Source organism: Scyliorhinus canicula, chromosome 5 (genome assembly GCF_902713615.1).
Source record: "Scyliorhinus canicula chromosome 5, sScyCan1.1, whole genome shotgun sequence".
In the NCBI taxonomy this organism is placed as follows: domain Eukaryota; kingdom Metazoa; phylum Chordata; class Chondrichthyes; order Carcharhiniformes; family Scyliorhinidae; genus Scyliorhinus; species Scyliorhinus canicula.
In genome coordinates, this window is record NC_052150.1 from 19,240,232 (window position 1) to 19,259,382 (window position 19,151).

Genomic DNA, 19,151 nt, shown 5'->3' on the forward strand with positions numbered 1-19,151 from the left:
AGATAATATACAGTAATTTATTTCACACGTCTGGAGTGCAATTTTTGTTTTCATGCTTACAGTTGCCTGTTGCTCACAGTTCTGTATTGGATCAACATTTCTTGATGTGGACTAATTTGGAAATCTCATGCATTCATTCACCATTTACACCACATCCTGGATTCACCTCTTTCTATGTAATTCACCCTGCACTATACTGCCTTTACCAGTTTGAAACCAATCTCTGTGAAAGGAGTGACAGTTTAGCTGGTTTTAGCATTATCCATTATCGAAAACACATAGGCTCAGCCAAAGTTTGAAGCCATGAGTGAGCAGATCTGTCACTCCAGCTAGTCCAGGGGCAACACCAGCTTGGCTAGTGCAATTTTATCACTAAAAAGAAAACATCCGGAGCCGAAGAGTCAATGTACTATCACTAAAAAATAAGTTAAAAGATATCCAACAGCATTCAGTACTTAGGCTTGGGGACTTGCTCCTTACGAACGATCAGACATCACTGCAAAGATTTTAATGTTTAGTACCGATGAGTTCTGAATTTGGAAAAAGTTGCATTCACCCTCACCACGGCCACATAAAAACTGCAGAAAACACCTCTGGTGAGTATTATTAAAAAATAACTTTATAACCAGATCACAAAAAAAGAAATGCATATTCAATTGAGAGATTGTTACATCTGTTCAGCAAATCGAAGCAAATTTTACCAATAGGTAGAAAAACCTAGACAGAGCACTACTGAGCAGATTAGTAAACAATGTCAATTATTAAAGCAATGGAGACTAGAGCCATTTTCAACTTGGAGCCAACGTTTACTTTCACCAGCCGGAAGTGGCAAACCCCCAGTCAAATATACACAGGAAGTTCTGAACAGCCAATTTAAAATCTTGTTAAATGTTGCCACAGATTAGCACAAGATCATTTTGACTATTCTCTTCCCTGATTTTTTTAAAAATTGAATCAAAGTGATACTGCTGAATAAATTAAAAGTGGCATATACGTTTGATTTCAATGTTTGAGAATCCAGTCCAACAAATTAAAGCATGTTATTGTCCTTTTACCTTTTAAATATTTAACTTTAAAAATATTTATTGTCACTTTCTACAAATCAATGATGTCCGAATTGAAAATGTATTTATTTTTTTTTTTAAATTGTCCACTCTGTACTAACCTGGATTAGTTTCAAATGCTTCAATCATTCGTTTGGGCGAATCGTGGTTTGCTAATATAATAAATGGAATGTAGAACTACAGCTCCAGCAATAGCTCTAGTCACACAGAAACAACGACATCAAGTCACCATCAGTTAAGTCAGATTGTAAATGGTGTCCCCACTCAAAAAGAAAATTGCAAAGTAACCAGCAAAGTAAAGGGTTTGAAGCAAGCCAGTAAGGATAGTGAGGGAGAATGCTTAAATACTCTGGTCATTAGGTGAAGCTGTATGTTGTCCGTGGCCAACTTTATCTACCATTCTGATCAGTTAACACCGCAACGGCTGGGACCCTCGAAACAAATGACATAAAATTACAAATCTGAACTGCTGCTGTCAAACAACATTATAGTTTACACTTTATCTTCTTTATTAGAGTAATACTGTTTAACTCTCATGAGCTATGACCCAGAGTTCTAAATCCAGAAAGGTTGGCACTGCTGGAAATATATTCATTCTGGAGTCGGAAGCAGGGGGAAAACAAATCAATGGTGAAGTGGTTGTGCTGCAGGTAGCAGAGCTTTGAAAGATGGCTAGCAGCTGGTTGCAGAGGAAGCCCCGTCTAAAATCACTCTTTATGCAGCTTCTTTGCAGTCTCTTTCTCATCGTATGATTCACCATATTCATTAATTCTGCTTTTGTCCACTGGGTAAAGCCTGCAATGAAAAATAACACAATTTCAGAGCTATGGAGGGGTGTGACAAAAATCCATCCAGTTATTTGGATTTTCCCATTTAAAGGCAATTCACAAAAGAAATTCACAACAGTGGGAAGCACGGTAGCAGTGGGAAGCACGGTAGCATGGTGGTTAGCATAAATGCTTCACAGCTCCAGGGTCCCAGGTTCGATTCCGGCTTGGGTCACTGTCTGTGTGGAGTCTGCACGTCCTCCCCGTGTGTGCGTGGGTTTCCTCCGGGTGCTCCGGTTTCCTCCCACAGTCCAAAGATGTGCGGGTCAGGTGGATTGGCCATGCTAAATTGCCCGTAGTGTAAGGTTAATGGGGGGATTGTTGGGTTACGGGTATAGGGTGGATACGTGGGTTTGAGTAGGGTGATCATTGCTCGGCACAACATCGAGGGCCGAAGGGCCAGTTCTGTGCTGTACTGTTCAATGTTCTAAATTCTGAGGCAACGTTCTGCCTTTGTGTGTGTGTGTGGGGAGGGGGGGGGGTTTGTGCTCATCGCGGTGAACTGTGGTTCTTTTAAAAACCCGTTCTTGGGATGTGGTTGTCACTGGTTAGACCACGTACATTAAAGGCTGAAAGGTTCTTCCGCTTTTTGTTTGCAGTGTCAGTACTACCAGGCCATGTACAGGCTGTCTAATCAGATGCCTGGAGAGCAAACTGGCCTTTCCATCTCTTACAGCAGCTGTTGTTGTGTTCTGAGGGAAACGGCCAATTTAGTGCCAACATACAGGGAAGGAACTGAGAAAACTTAAATCCATTTTAGTCAAGAATCTTGATCCCAGAAACTGTGTTAGTTTATGCTCAATTCGAATTCAGCAAATTAAAGCACTTCACTCATTTCCTTACTGTTCTAATTGAACTTTTGCACAAAATGTAAAATGAAAAATACAGCAGTTTAAAAGTTTTATTTTCTCAAATTGCTATATTGTAACGATGTCCACTAGAAAGCCTTACCATCTCTGGTAGAGGTAAACAAGAAACACTACGTCATCTCTGAAGCAAGCTAGTCTGTGTGATGTTGGCATGGTGATGATGAAAGCAAAGACATCATCAATAAAGGTGTTAAATGCCTGCAATGAAAGACAGGTCGTGACAATTAGAGAGGTACATTTTTTCGAGTCAGAAGGTGGAAAATATGAGACAATGCATATTAAATTGCTACGCGAACAGAGTTAACACAATATATTACAAGCCTGTGCTTTCAGAATACAAGTCTATACTTTCAATTGACCATAATTATGCCATCACAAGGAAGTGAATACTGGACGTCAGATTTGTGTTGTGTTTACATTGGAGATGGGAGTTGTTGACGATAAAGGAACTTGTTATTCTGTCCCTCGTACATAAAATTGGTTACAAAGCAAAACACTTGCTTGCTCTTGTTTGTCAAAAAATGCTACATTTAAAACATTTTCACATTATACTTCTCTATTATATTAATGTACCTTTTTCTTTACAATTGACCCAGGATTAGCTCACAATCTGCTGCAGATTGAGGCATTTGGACTGACTTTCTTGATAATACCAGACTCGGACACACTCAATGGAAGTGTAAACTATAAAACAGCAAGAATAGAAGTTTGCGCTTGGTGGCTCATGAATACACATTAATATAAATGGACAAAATGGAGCCAACCACTGGGCTGAGAAAACAAAGTGAAACTAAAAGTAATAATAGCGCCGGAAATACCTTTGCCAGTGTCACTGTGCAGAGTTTTTGAACAATTTTCAATAGAAACATTTTTTGGGGAGGTAATGTCAGCTCCGTTTAAACACTGGCTTTTAATGTTAAGTGTATTCCCCCAGGAAACAAAGGATGGCTAATGAGCCGAACTTTCATGTTGCATCTCCGAAGACAGTACATGGAAAATAATTTATTAGTCCTTCCCAGACTGGCAAACATCTCAGCACCCATTATACAGAGAAGCCACTGGCAAAGCCACGCTGACTTCACCCTTTGAACAAGGAATGATTTTTAAAAATCGAACATAAAAAACACACGCAGACAGCCAATCGTAAACAAAAATGCCGAGCTCTGACCAGGCTCCGAGGATGAATGCAGAAGGGATTGTTGGAGCTATTTTGTTGTAATCAAGTTAGAGAACCAGCTAATTTAATTTACCAATAGCTTGTGCTGATTTAACTCGGATCAGAATGGCATCCCTTTTTTCCATTTGCTTGGAAATGAAGCAGTTTAACAATCCGTGTATGTCCTCATCTTACCATCTCTTGGTGCATCATTGAGAAGATTAGAGGCAAATGTAGGAAAAATCTGAATATCCACTTCAGGTAACAAAGGCGCACTATTGCCACACCCAATTACACTACCTTATAGTTAAACAGCAAGAAACACAGCATACTTTTTTAGAATTTTATAACGGGGTGGCTATTTATCCCACTGTACCGTTGCCAACTCTTTCAAAAAGCTATCGAATTAGTCGCATTCCCCTACTCATTCCCATATCCCGTAACATTTTCTCCTCTTCAAGTATCTATCTAATTCATTTTTGAAGGTTGCAATTGAATGTGCTTCCATCAATCTTTGAGGAAGTGCATTCTAAACCATACAAACTCACTGCGCAAAATATCACTGTCGAACCCAAGAGACTATCTCGGGAAAGACTGGAAACATGCAACAAGCAATGAATACTTGACAGTGCTACTGAAAATTTTCTGCTAAAAATATACCCATGCCACCATAGTCTCCAACACACATTTGTTTCAGCCTATCAACTGAAAGGCAGCAACTTTTCACCCCCTATTTTAATCTCCAAAATCTATTTGTAAATGGATAAAGCCAAGATTTGATCACAATTGGAGGTTAATATAAGCTATGGTGTTGGAAAATGGTAGGATATGGAGTCCACACCCATGATTACACCACCAGCAAGCTCCAACTCAGCTATATTTTCAATGATAAGTGGCACCATAGCACATTTTGATAAAAGGTTAAGTTGCCATAGTCCCAGAGGACCGTAGGCTGCTTTCCCCTTTGAGTGGGAGAGCTGACTGGTGGTGATTTAACCTGAAGATCACCACACCTCAGGTGAGGGGCAAGGTTGAGAAGGCTAGTCTTCATGAATAACCTCACTATTCATGGCATTTCGATACAAGAGTGCAAATGCCTGGGATAGCAGTCCTCTGAACCAGGGAATGGTGCACAGCATCTTGTTTTATGAAAGTACCCAATTCTTTCTTTTTACAATTAAGGGGCAATTTAGTGTGGTCAATTCACCTCCCTGCACATCTTTGGGTTGTGGGGTTGAGACCCAGGCAAACACGGGGAGATTGTGCAAACTTCTCACGGAAAGTGACCCGGGGCTGGGACTGAACCAGAGTCCTCAGCGCTGTGAGGCATCAGTGCTAACCATTGCGCCACTGTGCCGCCCCAGGAATGATGCACAGTTAACTACAATGCTTAAAAATCAAACTAGCCAAGTTAATGTTGTAAAATCTTTATGACTAAATTATATACACTTGATTTGAGGATAGGACATTCTCTGAACGCTCAGAACACAACTCAAATCTGAGGAAACAGCCAACCAGCTACAGTATTCACAAGCACACACTGGTGCAGTTCTAAGCTGCAGGCAGAGTTGGATGTCCAGAATTACAGCTATACAAAATTATCTTTCTCAATGTGCTTTACAAGATGGCCGAGAGCGAAAAGGCACTGCCAAAAATGCGAAATTCCCCATGTAACAGGCAACAGATCGCAGACACCACACGCAAGGAACCTGGTTAGCTCTAATTGATTTTTGCATGATGTAACATTTGAGTAAGTTTGTGAATGCAAATAAAATTAATGGCTTACTTTATACATAAAAGCCTTCCATGGTAAATGTGCCACAGATTTCAGCTGCAAGTAAACAGAAAATATTAATTGGCAGATTTCTTGAGGTTCCCCCCTCCCCTCAAAGAAAAAAACATTTTGCAACAAACAAGCCCCACTCCCATTATGATAGGTATTGGCTCCTTAAAGGACTAGTGGTTAAAGTTGTCATCTAGTACAGTATGAAGTCACAGAGATAAGGAAGCCCCAGTACCTCAGTTGGAAATCTGCGATCGGCTATTCATTGCAGTAAGTAGGGTTGAGGAAGGGGTGAGGGGGGGGGAAGAGAATGGAAAAGATAGCCAGGATCCCATGTTGAAGTGTAGCTTATGGATTTCCATTGCAAAAAGAATGTAACATTCGCGTCACACAAGTTGCAGGCAATGACTATCTCCAACAAGAGAGAACCTAACCAACCCCCCTTGACATTCAATGACATCACCAGCACTGAATCCCCCCACTATTAACATCCTGAGGGTTACCATTGACCAGAAACTGAAATAGACTCGCCATATAAATACAGGTCAGAGGCTTGAAATCCTGCAGTGAGTAAATTACCCCATGAATCCTCAAAGCCTGGCCGCTATCCAAAACAAACACAAGTCAGGAGTGTGATGGAATTCTCTCTACTTGCCTGGACCAGTGCAGTATCAACAACACTCAAGAAGCTCGATATAATCCAGGTTAAAGCAGCCCACTTGACTGGCACCCCATCCGCAAACATTCAATTCCTCCACCACCGACGAACAGTGGTGGTCGCTGTGTATCATCTTCATGATGCACAGCAGGATCTCACCAAGGTTCCTTAAACAGCATCTTCCAAACCCATGACAGCTACCACCGAGAAGGACAACGGCAGCAAACACAATGAAACCCCACCACTTGGAAGTTCCCCAAGTCACTCAGCACTCTGACTTGGAAATATATCGCCGTTCCTTCACTGTCACTGGGCCAAAATCTGGGAACTCCCTCTCTAACATCACTGAGCGTACCTACACCACAGGGACTGCAGCAGTTCAGGAAGGCAGCTCTTTACTACTTTCTGAAGGGCAACTAGGGATGGACATTAAATGCTGCCTCTCCAGTGACAGCCAGAAATGAATATTTTTTAAAAAGCTACAAGAGTGCCCATGTCAACACTAATTGTCCAAGGTTACATAGGAAGAATGGTCACTTGAGTGAGATACTAAAAGGCCATCTGTGATTACAGAACTATAACCCAGTAAAGTAACAAGACAAAAAATAACAATGAGGCATCATTCTGCAAATCTATAACTTGTCTTGTGATGGGGATCCATACAAGTAACCTTCATTAAGAGTATTGACTGGTTACAATACCAACCTTTTTTTTAAAAATTTAGAGTACACAATTAATTCATTTTTTCCAATTAAGGGGCAATTTAGCGTGGCCAATTCACCTACCCTGCACATCTTTGGGTTGTGGGGGCGAAACCCACGCAAACACGGGGAGAATGTGCAAACTCCACACGGACAGTGACCCAGAGCCGGGATCGAACCTGGGCCCTCGGCGCCGTGAGGCAGCAGTGCTAACCACTGCACCACCACGCTGCCCGACAGTACCAACCGTGACCCATTATATAACCCAGAAAACCTGGCATTCAGAGATTAAACTGCAGAGTCTGAGCAGGGGTGGAACTTGTAAACCTCACCAGGTATGACTATTCGTTTCACAGCAACTTCATTGAAGCCTACTTGTGGAGCTCATGTGGCGTTGGAAGCAGGGGGGGCTCAATAAATATATTAAGATGTATTCAATTGAGTTTCCTGCCCTTTATGGGTGTGCTCCTCGTTACGCCATGGGCGTGGGGCATGGAAAATGAGAAAACGTGACCTTGCCGGCAAGAATCTCACTTTACTTGTGGAAATTATGCTCGAGTCTCTGGTCTCTTCTGACAACAACCCGGGCTACAAATCCTCCCTCTTATTTCTTTTCCCTCAGAATAGTATTCCTCATCTTTAAGGGGTAAATGTGTCAAAACAGTAATGATACCTTGCAAAAACAAAAAGAATGAGCTTAAACACTGCCCATTAGAATGCTGAATGGCTCTGATTTAGCAACATTGTGTACAATGGTTACTACATGGGATTGTGACACCTTACAAAATATTCTGCAGTTCCAAGTCGAACACATGGACTATTTACTTTTATTATATTAAGTTGTCCCAATTTTTGCACCTCAGAACATGCTCAATATTTATTTTCCAATTTCACTAATAAATTTGTGGGCTAATGTAGCAATGGCCCAGCATCAAATTTGTAATCAATGTACACTTCTGAAGTTCTGATGTAAAGGGAACTGTCTCTTTATATATTGGATGTGCTGAAAATTTCATATAATTGCTTTTTAGACTCTTATTAATCCACAGTAATGCCGGTCGCCCGTACAGTACTTGTCCTGATAATTCCCAATAGACCTAAACTGTGACCTGTAGTCAGGAGCTATACTTAAGTCAGACAGACTTTCTGAGCATCGAGAATCAGCTCAGCTCGATCAATCCCCTCCCCACCCAACCATGTATTTTGTCCCCATTGCCCTATCAAACTGGTACATTTACCAATTCAGTCTTCAGGGAGACGTCATTGGATGCTCCAAGTTTAGAGCTCACCTATAGCTTTCTCACGGAATGGAAAACAAAACTGGCAAGAGAAAGGGAGGAGAAAGGCAACAATAGTAATTCAAGGCACCCCAGGCCACTGTCCCACACTTCTCGTAACCAACCTGCCTGCTCGGAAAGAAACAACACACATCCGAAACCATCAAAAGAGTCGAGGAGAATATAACACACAGTTAACGTGGCAGGGTGGGGACAAAGACAGAAAGTTTTCAATACTACAAAATGGCACCTGGATCATTCCATTTCCAAGAAAGGTGCTCTGATTTCTCCTAAAATAGCTATAACAAAATCTGGATAAACTGTCTGATCACCAACCTTATAATTAACGAACAGTTGAGGCAGCATAAACAGGAATCCAAAAGCATAAACACCTGCAACAACCATACCGACATTTTAATGGCCAGGCGGGAGCAAAAAAACAAACATACAGCAAACATCTAAATGACCGTATCGAGAAAAACTACTCAAGATGTTAAAAAAGCAATGTACGAGAGACACTTACCGTTAACTAAACTATTTATCAACCATGAGTACCAACTGAAAAGATATGAAATATTGTAAATCCAATGCATTAGATAATTTACTTTTTGAATCTTTGTGGAAAAGGTTAAGTTTAACTCAAGGGCCATTAATAGTTACCTTTTGTACTTTATATTTAATAAGGAATACACTGCTCCACCAAAACAGAGTGGATAAAGTACATAGGACAAGTATTTCATTGCCTAAACAGAGAGGGAAGAAAATCCACAATCATCAGGACATGTTTAAAATGGACTGAGATAATCATACCCACTACAAACTATGAAAATGAACACACGTCTTAAAAACTGCATCGAACTCTTAAATATCACACTGTTTTATTTAGATTCAGTTAGGATTCTTCCTTATAGGAGTTAACATAAGCTCAAATTGGGATAACGCATATTAGATTTACTCAAAGAATGAGACACACAAACTCCAAAGCCCATAACATTTCAACGGATATTATAATTATTTTCTTTTAAAAAATCATACTAAGACCAAGTAGAATAGCACAAACAAGACAAATACCTGAGTATCATATTCTTCAGTTTTTTTTTCAGATTCATCAAATGTTCCGAACTGCAAAAAAAATACCGACAGTAATCTATTTTGCTGCTCATCTAAATTTAGATTTGTCACAGGTTAAATTGTAGGTGCACAATGAATAGAATGCCCCGGCATTGACACTCATCTTACTTCAGTTAAGCAGGCGGTGTCTGATAAAATTCGGCTACAGCTTCCCAGGGCTTGGGAGGAGAAATGTCAGATACCCCCTATCCAGTAGGCCTCAGCCAAAGTCCTTGTGGAGAACTGATGACGAAAGACTTGGCTTCAGCCAAATTCTTCTCAGCTAATCCCATCACCCCCCACCCCCCCGTCCCCAAATAACCTGGCTCTAATCCAATATCTCTCTAGTTTCTCCCCAAAACGCCAACGCCTCCTGCCTTGACGACATTCCCATTAATCTTGCTCAATCCCTCTTCCCGCATCCCTTCTTGATAGCCATGCCGTAGCCACCTAGACCCCAGCTCTAGAACTATCTCCTGCTCAAACCTCTGCCTCACTTCCTACAATTTACCTTGAATGACTTCCCCTAAAAGCCTTCCCTTCAACCAAGTTTTATGTCACCTTATCTATTAGATCCTTTGATTTGGGGCATATCGTTATCTAATTGTGCCTCTATGAAGGGCCATGGGGCACCTTTTCTGCATTAAAAATTATTTTCATAAGGCATTTCATGGATAATCCAAAGTGCTCCACACCCAATGAGGTACTTTCAAAGTGTAATCACTGTTCTAATGTAGGGAAATGCAGCTGCCAATTGGCACAGAACCACAAATAAATAAGTAGAGGGGATGGTTGAGGGATACTTCAGAAATGTTCAAATGTTCTTATTCTGTCTCAGTTACCAAATATTAGTGCACACCAGACAGTGGGGGATGACTTTGTGGTGATGGTATTTTCTTTTAACAATGATGGGGTGATGGCCACATCTACCAATTCTATTGTGGACATTCATCCGGGACTCTGTAGTAGACAAGGATGATAATTTGCAAATTTTTAGGTTTATTTCACAACTTTCCATGCACAGATGAGCTAGGAACCCATTGCTTTTGGGTTTCTAACTAATCTACCGTACACTGGTGGTTAAGATACTACGCCAGCAAGCTGTAGCGTTGGCTTTAAAATAAACATCACATGGAATAATACATTAACACAACCAATGACCTCCTGCATACAATCATTCAGGTTAAGCCTCCAACTTTCTGGTGCTTGCAGGACTTGGCTGACCTCACAACTTAAAAACTAGCTCAAGCAAATTGCGGGTGAATTTAAAATCCTCTCCGTGCACATGTGGGAAAACAAATCCCAGCTTTTTCCATACTTCACCTGAAATATTGGTCTTAAGCCATGCCATTTAATGGTCATCTTAAAGGCTTTCTTCACTTTCCAGACCTACAGTGCAAAGGAGCATACAAGTTATTCTCTATTTGCACAATCGGAAAACAAATACTGAAAATAGTTTCAAAGTTAAAAAGGAACTCAAATATTGGAAGTGATTTTAAAGGTTAGTAGATATTGATCTTGTGCGTAATTTCAGAGTTTTACTTTACCTCTATGATTGCGCCAACGCCAGCTGGAATAAGGACTAATAAACTGGTCTGCTCATCCAAAAGGAAAAGAAAAACCACAATAGTACTAAAGCATCGCCAAAGCACTGCAGGAAAGAACCAGAGGGAGAGAAAAAAAGTTATATTCTACCCATCATTTTCCTATATATTTTATATTATTGGCTATCATCAAAAGGTCAAATATTTTACACAGATGTATGGCTCTGTTAAAAACATAAACGAGTACACAGGTAAGGACTCTTGCTCCTTCAGTTTTCCTCTTCTTAAACGGTCTTATGGTTCAGAATTTAAGCAGTTGGCAATCTAAAAAGTGATTGGACGCTTTTTTCTTTATTCTTTGAAGGGATTTGGGCATCACTGACAAGGCCAGTGTTTGTTGCCCGTCCCTAATTGCCCTCGACGTGCTAGGTTATTTCAGAGGGGAGTTAAAAGTCAACCACATTGCTGTGGTTCTGCAGTCACATGTCGGCCAGAACAGGTACGGCTGGCAGAGTTCCTTCCCTACAGTATAATTGTGCCCTTTAGACACCAGTGAACTAGATGGGTTTTTACCAACAATTGATGATAGTTTGGGTACCGAAAACAGCTCTCTCTCAATTCCAGATTTTATTGATTGAGTTTAAATTCCACCAGCTGCTGTAGTGGGATTTGAACCCAGTTTACCAATTCAGCGACATTGCCGCTACCTCACCGTATCTCTCAGAATGTGGACTCTTACAGCCATTATATACAAGTCCTCATTCACATATGCACATCCATCAAAACAGGAACTTAAGCCATTTGCCCCACCCATCCTACAGCTGGGGACCATAAAAGCCAATACTTGACGCTATTCCATCTGGGATTCAATAACTCAATAGAGATCAGGAACTGAATCTCATACAGTACGCAGAACAAATATTCTATCAATATTGATAGTCCCCACTGCTTTCAACAAAGAAATCACGTGGAATGTGATTTGTCCGCTGTACATAATGGTTGACATGACGTGGTAGAGCTAAGAAAATTTAAAATCACTCTAGTTAGTTGATCTTCAGTGGCTACTGAGCAAAACTTTTATTTGAAGGAAGATGTATTTTAATTTGTACATGGAAGCATATACATCCCACCAATTCCGACAGTATTTTACACCATTGACCAAATGTGTGTCATATCCTCAGTGAAGGTGCATCGTTGCTCAGTGTTCCTGGTAAATAAAAACCAACAGAAATTTAAGAGAAATTTCATATGTGATATCATACAGTATTGGTTGAACAGCACTGTGTTAACGGCAGTGACCCGTACTAACAAACGGCCAAAGTTTCGTCTAAGTTTACAATACTACCACCCTGGTCGTCGGCATTGACTTTCTCCACCCGCCTTCAACCTCTGTTGTGGACTGAGGCTGTGCAACAATTCTCAGTGATATTTAATCTGCATTGTAAACTGTAGAAGAAACGGAAGTCCAAAGGAAGTGAAGGCTGTGAACAAGTGAGTCCACAAAGCTCTTTCTGCCAGAGGCAGAGCATTCACGACCCTGTGACCACCAACTTTGACACTGACAGTGATGTAAATAGAATTAGCTACCGCTTTTTGGCTGATACAAGAGACTGCCAGTTTTAAATGTGGACCTTCTAAATGGGACTGCACTTCAACAATGGCTAAGTAAAAATAACCTGTGCACCTATTAGCGTGCAGCATATTCACTTTTAATAAATTTGAAACTGGGCATCCAAACAGCACATTTATAAAGAGTGGGGTAATTCCCTCCTCCCCCGGGTTGCTGCTGAAATTGACCACCCTCTACTGCTCCGCCAGAAAGTCTAGAAACGGTTGCCACCGCCGGAAGAATCCTTGCACCGACCCCCTTAGGGCAAACTTGACCCTCTCCAGCTTGATAAACCCAGCCATATAATTGATCCAGGATTCCACGCCCGGGGGCCTCGCATCCTTCCACTGCAAAAGGATCCTGCGCCGGGCTACCAGGGACGCAAAGGCCAGAATACCGGACTCTTTCGCCTCCTGCACTCCCGGCTCTGCTGCAACCCCAAATATTGCGAGCCCCCAATCCGGTTCAACCCTGGACCCAACCACCCTTGACAACGTCTCCGCAACGCCCCTCCAAAAGCCCTCCAGCGCCGGGCACGCCCAAAACATGTGGGTGTGGTTCGCTGGGCTCCCAGAACACCTGACGCACCTGTCCTCACTCCCAAAGAACCGGCTCAGCCTAGTCCCAGTCATGTGCGCCCTATGCAGCACCTTTAGTTGAATTAAACTAAGCCTCGCGCAGGAGGAGGAGGAATTCACCCTCCCCAGGGCATCCGCCCATGTCCTCTCATCGATCTCCTCTCCCAGCTCCTCCTCCCACTTCTCTTTCAGCTCCTCCACCGAGGCCTCCTCCCCCTCCTGCATCACTTGGTAGATTGCCAAAATTCTCCCTTCACCGACCCACGTCCCTGAGAGCACCCTGACAACTTGCTTATTAAAGGAACCTCAATTGGTTTTGCTTCTGTAGCTGGTCAAGATGGACTTCAGGAGCCTCAAGATTATCAGTAAACCAGCCTGTCATAGAAACTAACTCTTCCATCAACAACGCAAGCCACAATGGGATGTCGAAGGGCAATAAAGTGAAACAAATGGGTATGTACAAAGCAAGCTGATAGGCATTGCTGAGGTTGCAATGTTTCTGGGATGTCAGCACAGCGGTTTTCCTTGCCCATACAAATACACATAACTGCATTGAACTCTTACCTGCTTTTGTGGACATGCCAACCATGCTTTTCTTTCGCCTCCAAAATGTAATATCATTCTTAAAAGCTAAGAAATCAAACAGGAGCTACACAAAAAAGACAAATAAATATTTAATGCAGGACTGCAGCAACAATTTCCATTCAAACAACACTTTTAATGTATAAAAACGTCCAAAATTGCTGACAGAAACAAAACAGTACAGAAACCTTGGGGGAAGTCTAGGGTGGTTAAGTGAAGGTATAGTTGATGGGATACTTCAAAGCAAAATAAAATAATCCATGTTTGTGGAATCTTTGTTTTTTTCTCTGTCATATTAAGTGTTGGGTATCCATGTCACTGCAATGCCCCAAAATTAATTTTAGCACGTTGCTGAATGCAGTGAACATGAGCTTCACATACAGAAGTATGCTCGCGACATGCAATGGTTAGAAATCTGAACGACATTTGGGGTTGCGAAAAATTGGGAAGATTCTGGGCAGGAGTGTTCGCGGTCTTAGCCAGGGTAGTGAAGGAGGAGGTGGACCCGGACCCTTTGGTGGCGATATTTGGGGTTACAGAGAAGTCGGAGCTCATGGAGAGGAGGAAGGCCGATGTCGCAGCCTTTGCCTCTCTGAATGCATTGCGGCAAAGTTTGCTGGAGTAGTGGTCGGCATCGCCACCGGGGGTAGCGACTTGGTTGGGTGACCTGTACGAGTACCTGTGGTTAGAGAAGATAAAGTATGAGTTAAGGGACTCAGCAGGGGAGTTTGAGAAAAGGTCAGGGATGTTTGTGACCGTGTTTGAGGAGCTGTTCGTCACAGGAGGGTGGGGGTGGATGGTGAGGGTGAAAAAGGGGATAAAATCTGGACAGACTGTATAGTTGATTGTTGGGAAGTATGTTTCCCGGGGTATTTATTTGCTGTAACCTGTTTTGATACATAATTTTGTAATAAAATACATTTTTTTTAAAAAGAATTCTGAATGACACCCTTTCACTGAAGTACTTTTCACAGAAAAGGCGGTAAAAAAATCAGCTAGCAAGGCACAGTGGCCCATCTTCTAGCAGCTTGATAAACAACAGCAAGGGCCTGCTGAAAGGATGCATGCCTGTCCTTAAACTGGGAATGGACATAGTACCTGTGGCACAGAGAATACTTTTAAAAGGTTAAGTGCTCATTTGTTCCCACGTACCCTACTTTTAAAAAGGTTAAGTGCTCATTTGTTCCCACGTACCCACCAATTAAGTACACATGAATTGCTGCTCAGATAAATTTTGCTTTGAAAATATTAAACTGTTTAAATATTAAATTGGGAGGCATAGTTGGACAGTGGTTAACACTGTTGCCTCATAGCGCCTTGGGTGACTGTGTGGAGTTTGCACTTTCTCCCTGTGTCTGGGTGGGTTTCCTCCGGTATCCTCCCACAGTCCAAAGATATGCAGGTTAGGTGGATTGGCCCATACTAAATTGTACCTTAATGTCCAAAGATGCGCACGGAGATAGGATGGGGAGTAGGCCGAGGGAGGATGCTCTTTCAGAGGGTCGGTGCAGACTTGATGGGCCAAATGGCCTCCATCTGCACTGTAGGGTTTCTATGGATCACTTCTAATGGTTTATATAATTTTGAATACTACCAAAGGAACATTCCATGATCTTGCAAGCAAAACAAAGCAAGCAAAAAGTGCGTAGATCATTAGCGGCTGATCGTTTTCTAAATCTGACCGTCAGAATTATTGAAGAGCATCATTAAAACAATTTATCTCCCCTACAAAACAGTTCTCCTACGTGAACTGGTTTCTTGAATTAGACAAGGAACACTACCTTCCACCAAACACCCCAATAAAACAATCTTTAGCTATGTATTTGGCTCTCTCTCACTGGGGAGTGTCCCCAAGTCTTAAGTTTGTTAAACAACGGTTGGAATGGCCCCGAAGAGAACAAAGCTTTTGATTTGGTTGTAACTTACATGGAATGCCGCGACAAAGAATGTTAAAGCTAAGAAGTAGAGGTTGGTATCTACAAAGATCCCTTTTACTTCATCAACATCTTTTTCAGTGAAACCTATGATGTGATTCGTGAAAAGAAGGGAGAAAAAAAAATCAGCTTTTTTTTGGCTAAAGTAAACAACATTCGTTCTTATAATGCAACCTCTGGGGTTGAGGAGTGAAAATAATCCTGGCAACTAGACAAAATTTCAAAATAATTGGTACCATTATAACTCATGCAAAATAGTTCAACAGCTGGGTCTTCTGTAGATGAGATGGCGCATCTGAGAACAGGGATTTCCTAAACTGAAGGAGGAATTGCCTCCAACAGGAATTATAATTGGAATCACTACATCCAAAACAACAAAAGTCACAAGGGAATGGTGTAATTTTCAACTTTCAGAGTGCAGACTTCAATGTCATTCACAAAATAATTAATCACATCATCAAGTCAACTTCCTATTAGCGAAAAATACATTAAACGTCTCTGAAGAAGGTCTTTGCTCAAAACGGCAAGCATTTTGGTGAAGCAAAGAGTGTTAGTCTCTTATTGGACTTATTTGAAAGATGATTAGTTGCTACAACCAGAGCTGATGCACCAAAAAGGATGAGCTTTCGAGACTAAACCCTTTCTTATTCAACCCTAATTTATTTCCTGAATCCACTGTGAATTGAGGGACAAGAGAGGCGATTAATATAGCAGCAATCAAATGGACGGTGCTAACAACAGTATTCCAGTTTGCATGGTTTGCCAAACAAAACAGTAATATGTTCATTACAGGTATAATTGGAACAGTTCATATGAATTCCACTGGCCCACAAAACAACATTCTGCAAAAAACTACCAAATTACTGTTAAGTGTTCATAACACACTACTGAACAGTTCAGTTATAAAATTCTCCAAGACTGAAATATCGGGTAACTCTAACCCAGGGACCCAGTGGTGTGGCATACAATGCAACGCTGCCCATAATACAGTACAAAATCAGCAAGTGGAAAGGATGTGGCACAAGACTGTTGAGATGAGAAATGGAAATGCAGAACTGGTACAGTAAACAATGCTCTTTTGAGGTTGCTGCAACACATGTCTTAATACCAGGGGTGAAGAACTTTGGCTGAACGAGATGCTATGCAAGTTTAATGAATATTTACATGGGTGCACAAAATGGAAGAGACTCCCTTTCCTTAATACTGACTTTACCCAATTTGATAACAAAAAGAACACTTAAAAAAAAAGTAACTGCCCATTTTCAAGGGCACAGAGCATACCAAAGCGTTGTAATGAATAGACAGCCTCTTGCATGTGGGTCCAAAATCTTAACTTCCCAAGTGATATAGCATCATAAGAGATCGTAAGCGGTAATCTAATCGATGTGGCATTTATAATCTGCAATGTAAAGTTTCCAAATATTAGACAACGGAATGCATGTTGTTCTGAAAAGGTGAAAAGGAGTTGGAGCATTGAGAAAGTTTAATTCAAGGAAAGTTCAAATGTGGTGTTCCTCTAAAATATCCAATTATCTTGATTGCAGAACTGCACAAAACACATTGGAACACTTCAACATCAAATATATAATTTCTTCCCTCTGTTAATTAGCAAATTACTGGGTAAGCTACCACTGGTGAGGTATACTCCTTTATTTTGCTGTTTGCCATTCACCTATGTACTAAGTGTAGAGATTACCATCCAGGTCAAAATACATTATTTCTTGGAAATATCTTAGGCGACAGTTTGTAACAATGGTGCTTTATACCACAGATTGGTAAACTGAGAATTTACAGCTGTGGTCTCCCACATGAAGAATTACAGATTTCAAAGAAAAATACAGCACAGGAACAGGTCCTTCGGCCCTCCAAGCCTGTGCCGATCATGTTGCCCGAACCAAAACCAAAACCTTCTGCCCGTACTCGGTCCATATCCCTCTATTTGCTCCTATTCACGTTCCCATCCAGATGCCTCTTAAATGTTGCTAATGTGCCTGCTTTCAAACGTTATCAGCATGGGAATGCCAGATATTGGCATTGGGTAGGAGAGCCCAAGGAAATCGTTGGTATTTCCCAGTTGGTAGTTCGGGAGCAGTGAGCAGGCTGCCTGGCAATGGTCAGGAAGGAAGGGGATAGTGGAAGAGCATATATATATATATTTTTTTTAATTCCAATGTTTGCCATACAATTTGGCAGTGACTGAACATGGAATGAAGTACATGCAAACATTTTAGTGTAGTAACAAGGGTTTCTCAAGTTAGATAAGGGGAAGCAGAATAAAAGGAACTCACCGTCAAATCTCTCACTCGGTTGCTTAGCTCATCAACGAACAATATAGGAAGATACTGCACAGTCTTTCCATGATGCAGCCTAAAATACCAAACATCACAAAAATGTTTTGAAAACCCTTTTAAAAGACCAGAATGATTCTTCTCATTTGAAGCGGATTCTTGTGCTTATAAGTAATTCAGATTTGGTTAGAAGAACATTTCAATGGGAGAAACGATTTCTGCAGTACTGGAGCACACATAAGCATCAAGTTTTTACTCCGCTAAATGCCTCATGATTTTAGACACCTCACTCAGATCCTGTGGCCTCCTGCGCTCCAAGGAGAACAGCCCCAGCTTCTCTCGTCTATCCACACATCTGTCATCTTTCATCCCTGGAAACTTTGTTTCAAAACTCTTCTGTACTCTCAAAACAGCTTTCACCATCCACCAACGGAAACATCCTTCTTGCATCTACCCCGTCTCATCCTGCTAGAATTTTATAGGTTTCTATGAGATTACCCCCCATTCCATATGCATACCACAATAATGGTCCTTGCTCTGAAACTTGGGAAACTCTATCTTACACCTCCTTCCAGTCCAGAAAGCTACCTTTCACCACAGCTGTTTTCTATCCCTTAGACAAGTTTGCATCCATGGTGTTGCTGTCCCTTTTATTTTTCCAACAAGCTTAATATTTGATCAAAGACCTTGTGAAAGATCATCAACTACACTGTTACCTCACCAAAAAAACTCGAACAAGTTAGTTTGTCCTCAATATACCTGTGCAAACTACTCAACCTTGTGTGCGAGGCTGGGGCTGATACAGTCAAAGGCGGTGCAAAGGGCGGACCTGATGAGGTTGAGGATGAGCTGGCTGCTTAAATGGATGTAGGGCACTTGCAAGCGGTGTGGGAGAGGTACGGCCAACCACGTACATTTTTTCTGGTCCTGCCCGAAGTTGGGAGAATTTTTTTTTCAGTACCATGTTGCCGATCTTGCACTTGGATTGTGTTGGACTTGCCAGAGCTGCAGACGGGAGCGGGGACAGATGTTTTAGCCTTCGCCTCGCTGATTGCTCGAGGCGGGTCGGGTCCTGTTGGGGTGGAGGTCAGTATCTCTGCCCAGTGCCTCAGTGTGGCTTGGGGACCTGATGGAGTTCCAGTATTTGGAGGTTAAGTTTACCTTGATTGGG

At 41.6% G+C, this 19,151-nt stretch overlaps 1 protein-coding gene across 2 annotated transcripts in view; it reads right to left on the bottom strand.

The window, feature by feature from the left end:
• clptm1l (CLPTM1 like) overlaps positions 1–19,151 on the bottom strand; it is a 37,405-nt gene continuing 18,254 nt past the window's right edge. For both annotated transcript variants that reach the window (XM_038796719.1, XM_038796720.1), the window contains 13 exons: positions 17,981–18,059; positions 16,974–17,091; positions 15,685–15,779; positions 13,741–13,825; positions 10,993–11,096; positions 10,769–10,834; positions 9,407–9,457; positions 8,996–9,078; positions 8,859–8,893; positions 8,672–8,727; positions 5,703–5,747; positions 2,843–2,958; positions 1–1,859 (listed from right to left, as the gene is read on the bottom strand). In XM_038796719.1, the coding sequence (XP_038652647.1) occupies positions 1,772–1,859; positions 2,843–2,958; positions 5,703–5,747; positions 8,672–8,727; positions 8,859–8,893; positions 8,996–9,078; positions 9,407–9,457; positions 10,769–10,834; positions 10,993–11,096; positions 13,741–13,825; positions 15,685–15,779; positions 16,974–17,091; positions 17,981–18,059 (1,021 nt within the window). In that variant the 3' untranslated portion in view covers positions 1–1,771. The remainder of the gene's footprint in view (positions 1,860–2,842; positions 2,959–5,702; positions 5,748–8,671; positions 8,728–8,858; positions 8,894–8,995; positions 9,079–9,406; positions 9,458–10,768; positions 10,835–10,992; positions 11,097–13,740; positions 13,826–15,684; positions 15,780–16,973; positions 17,092–17,980; positions 18,060–19,151) is intronic.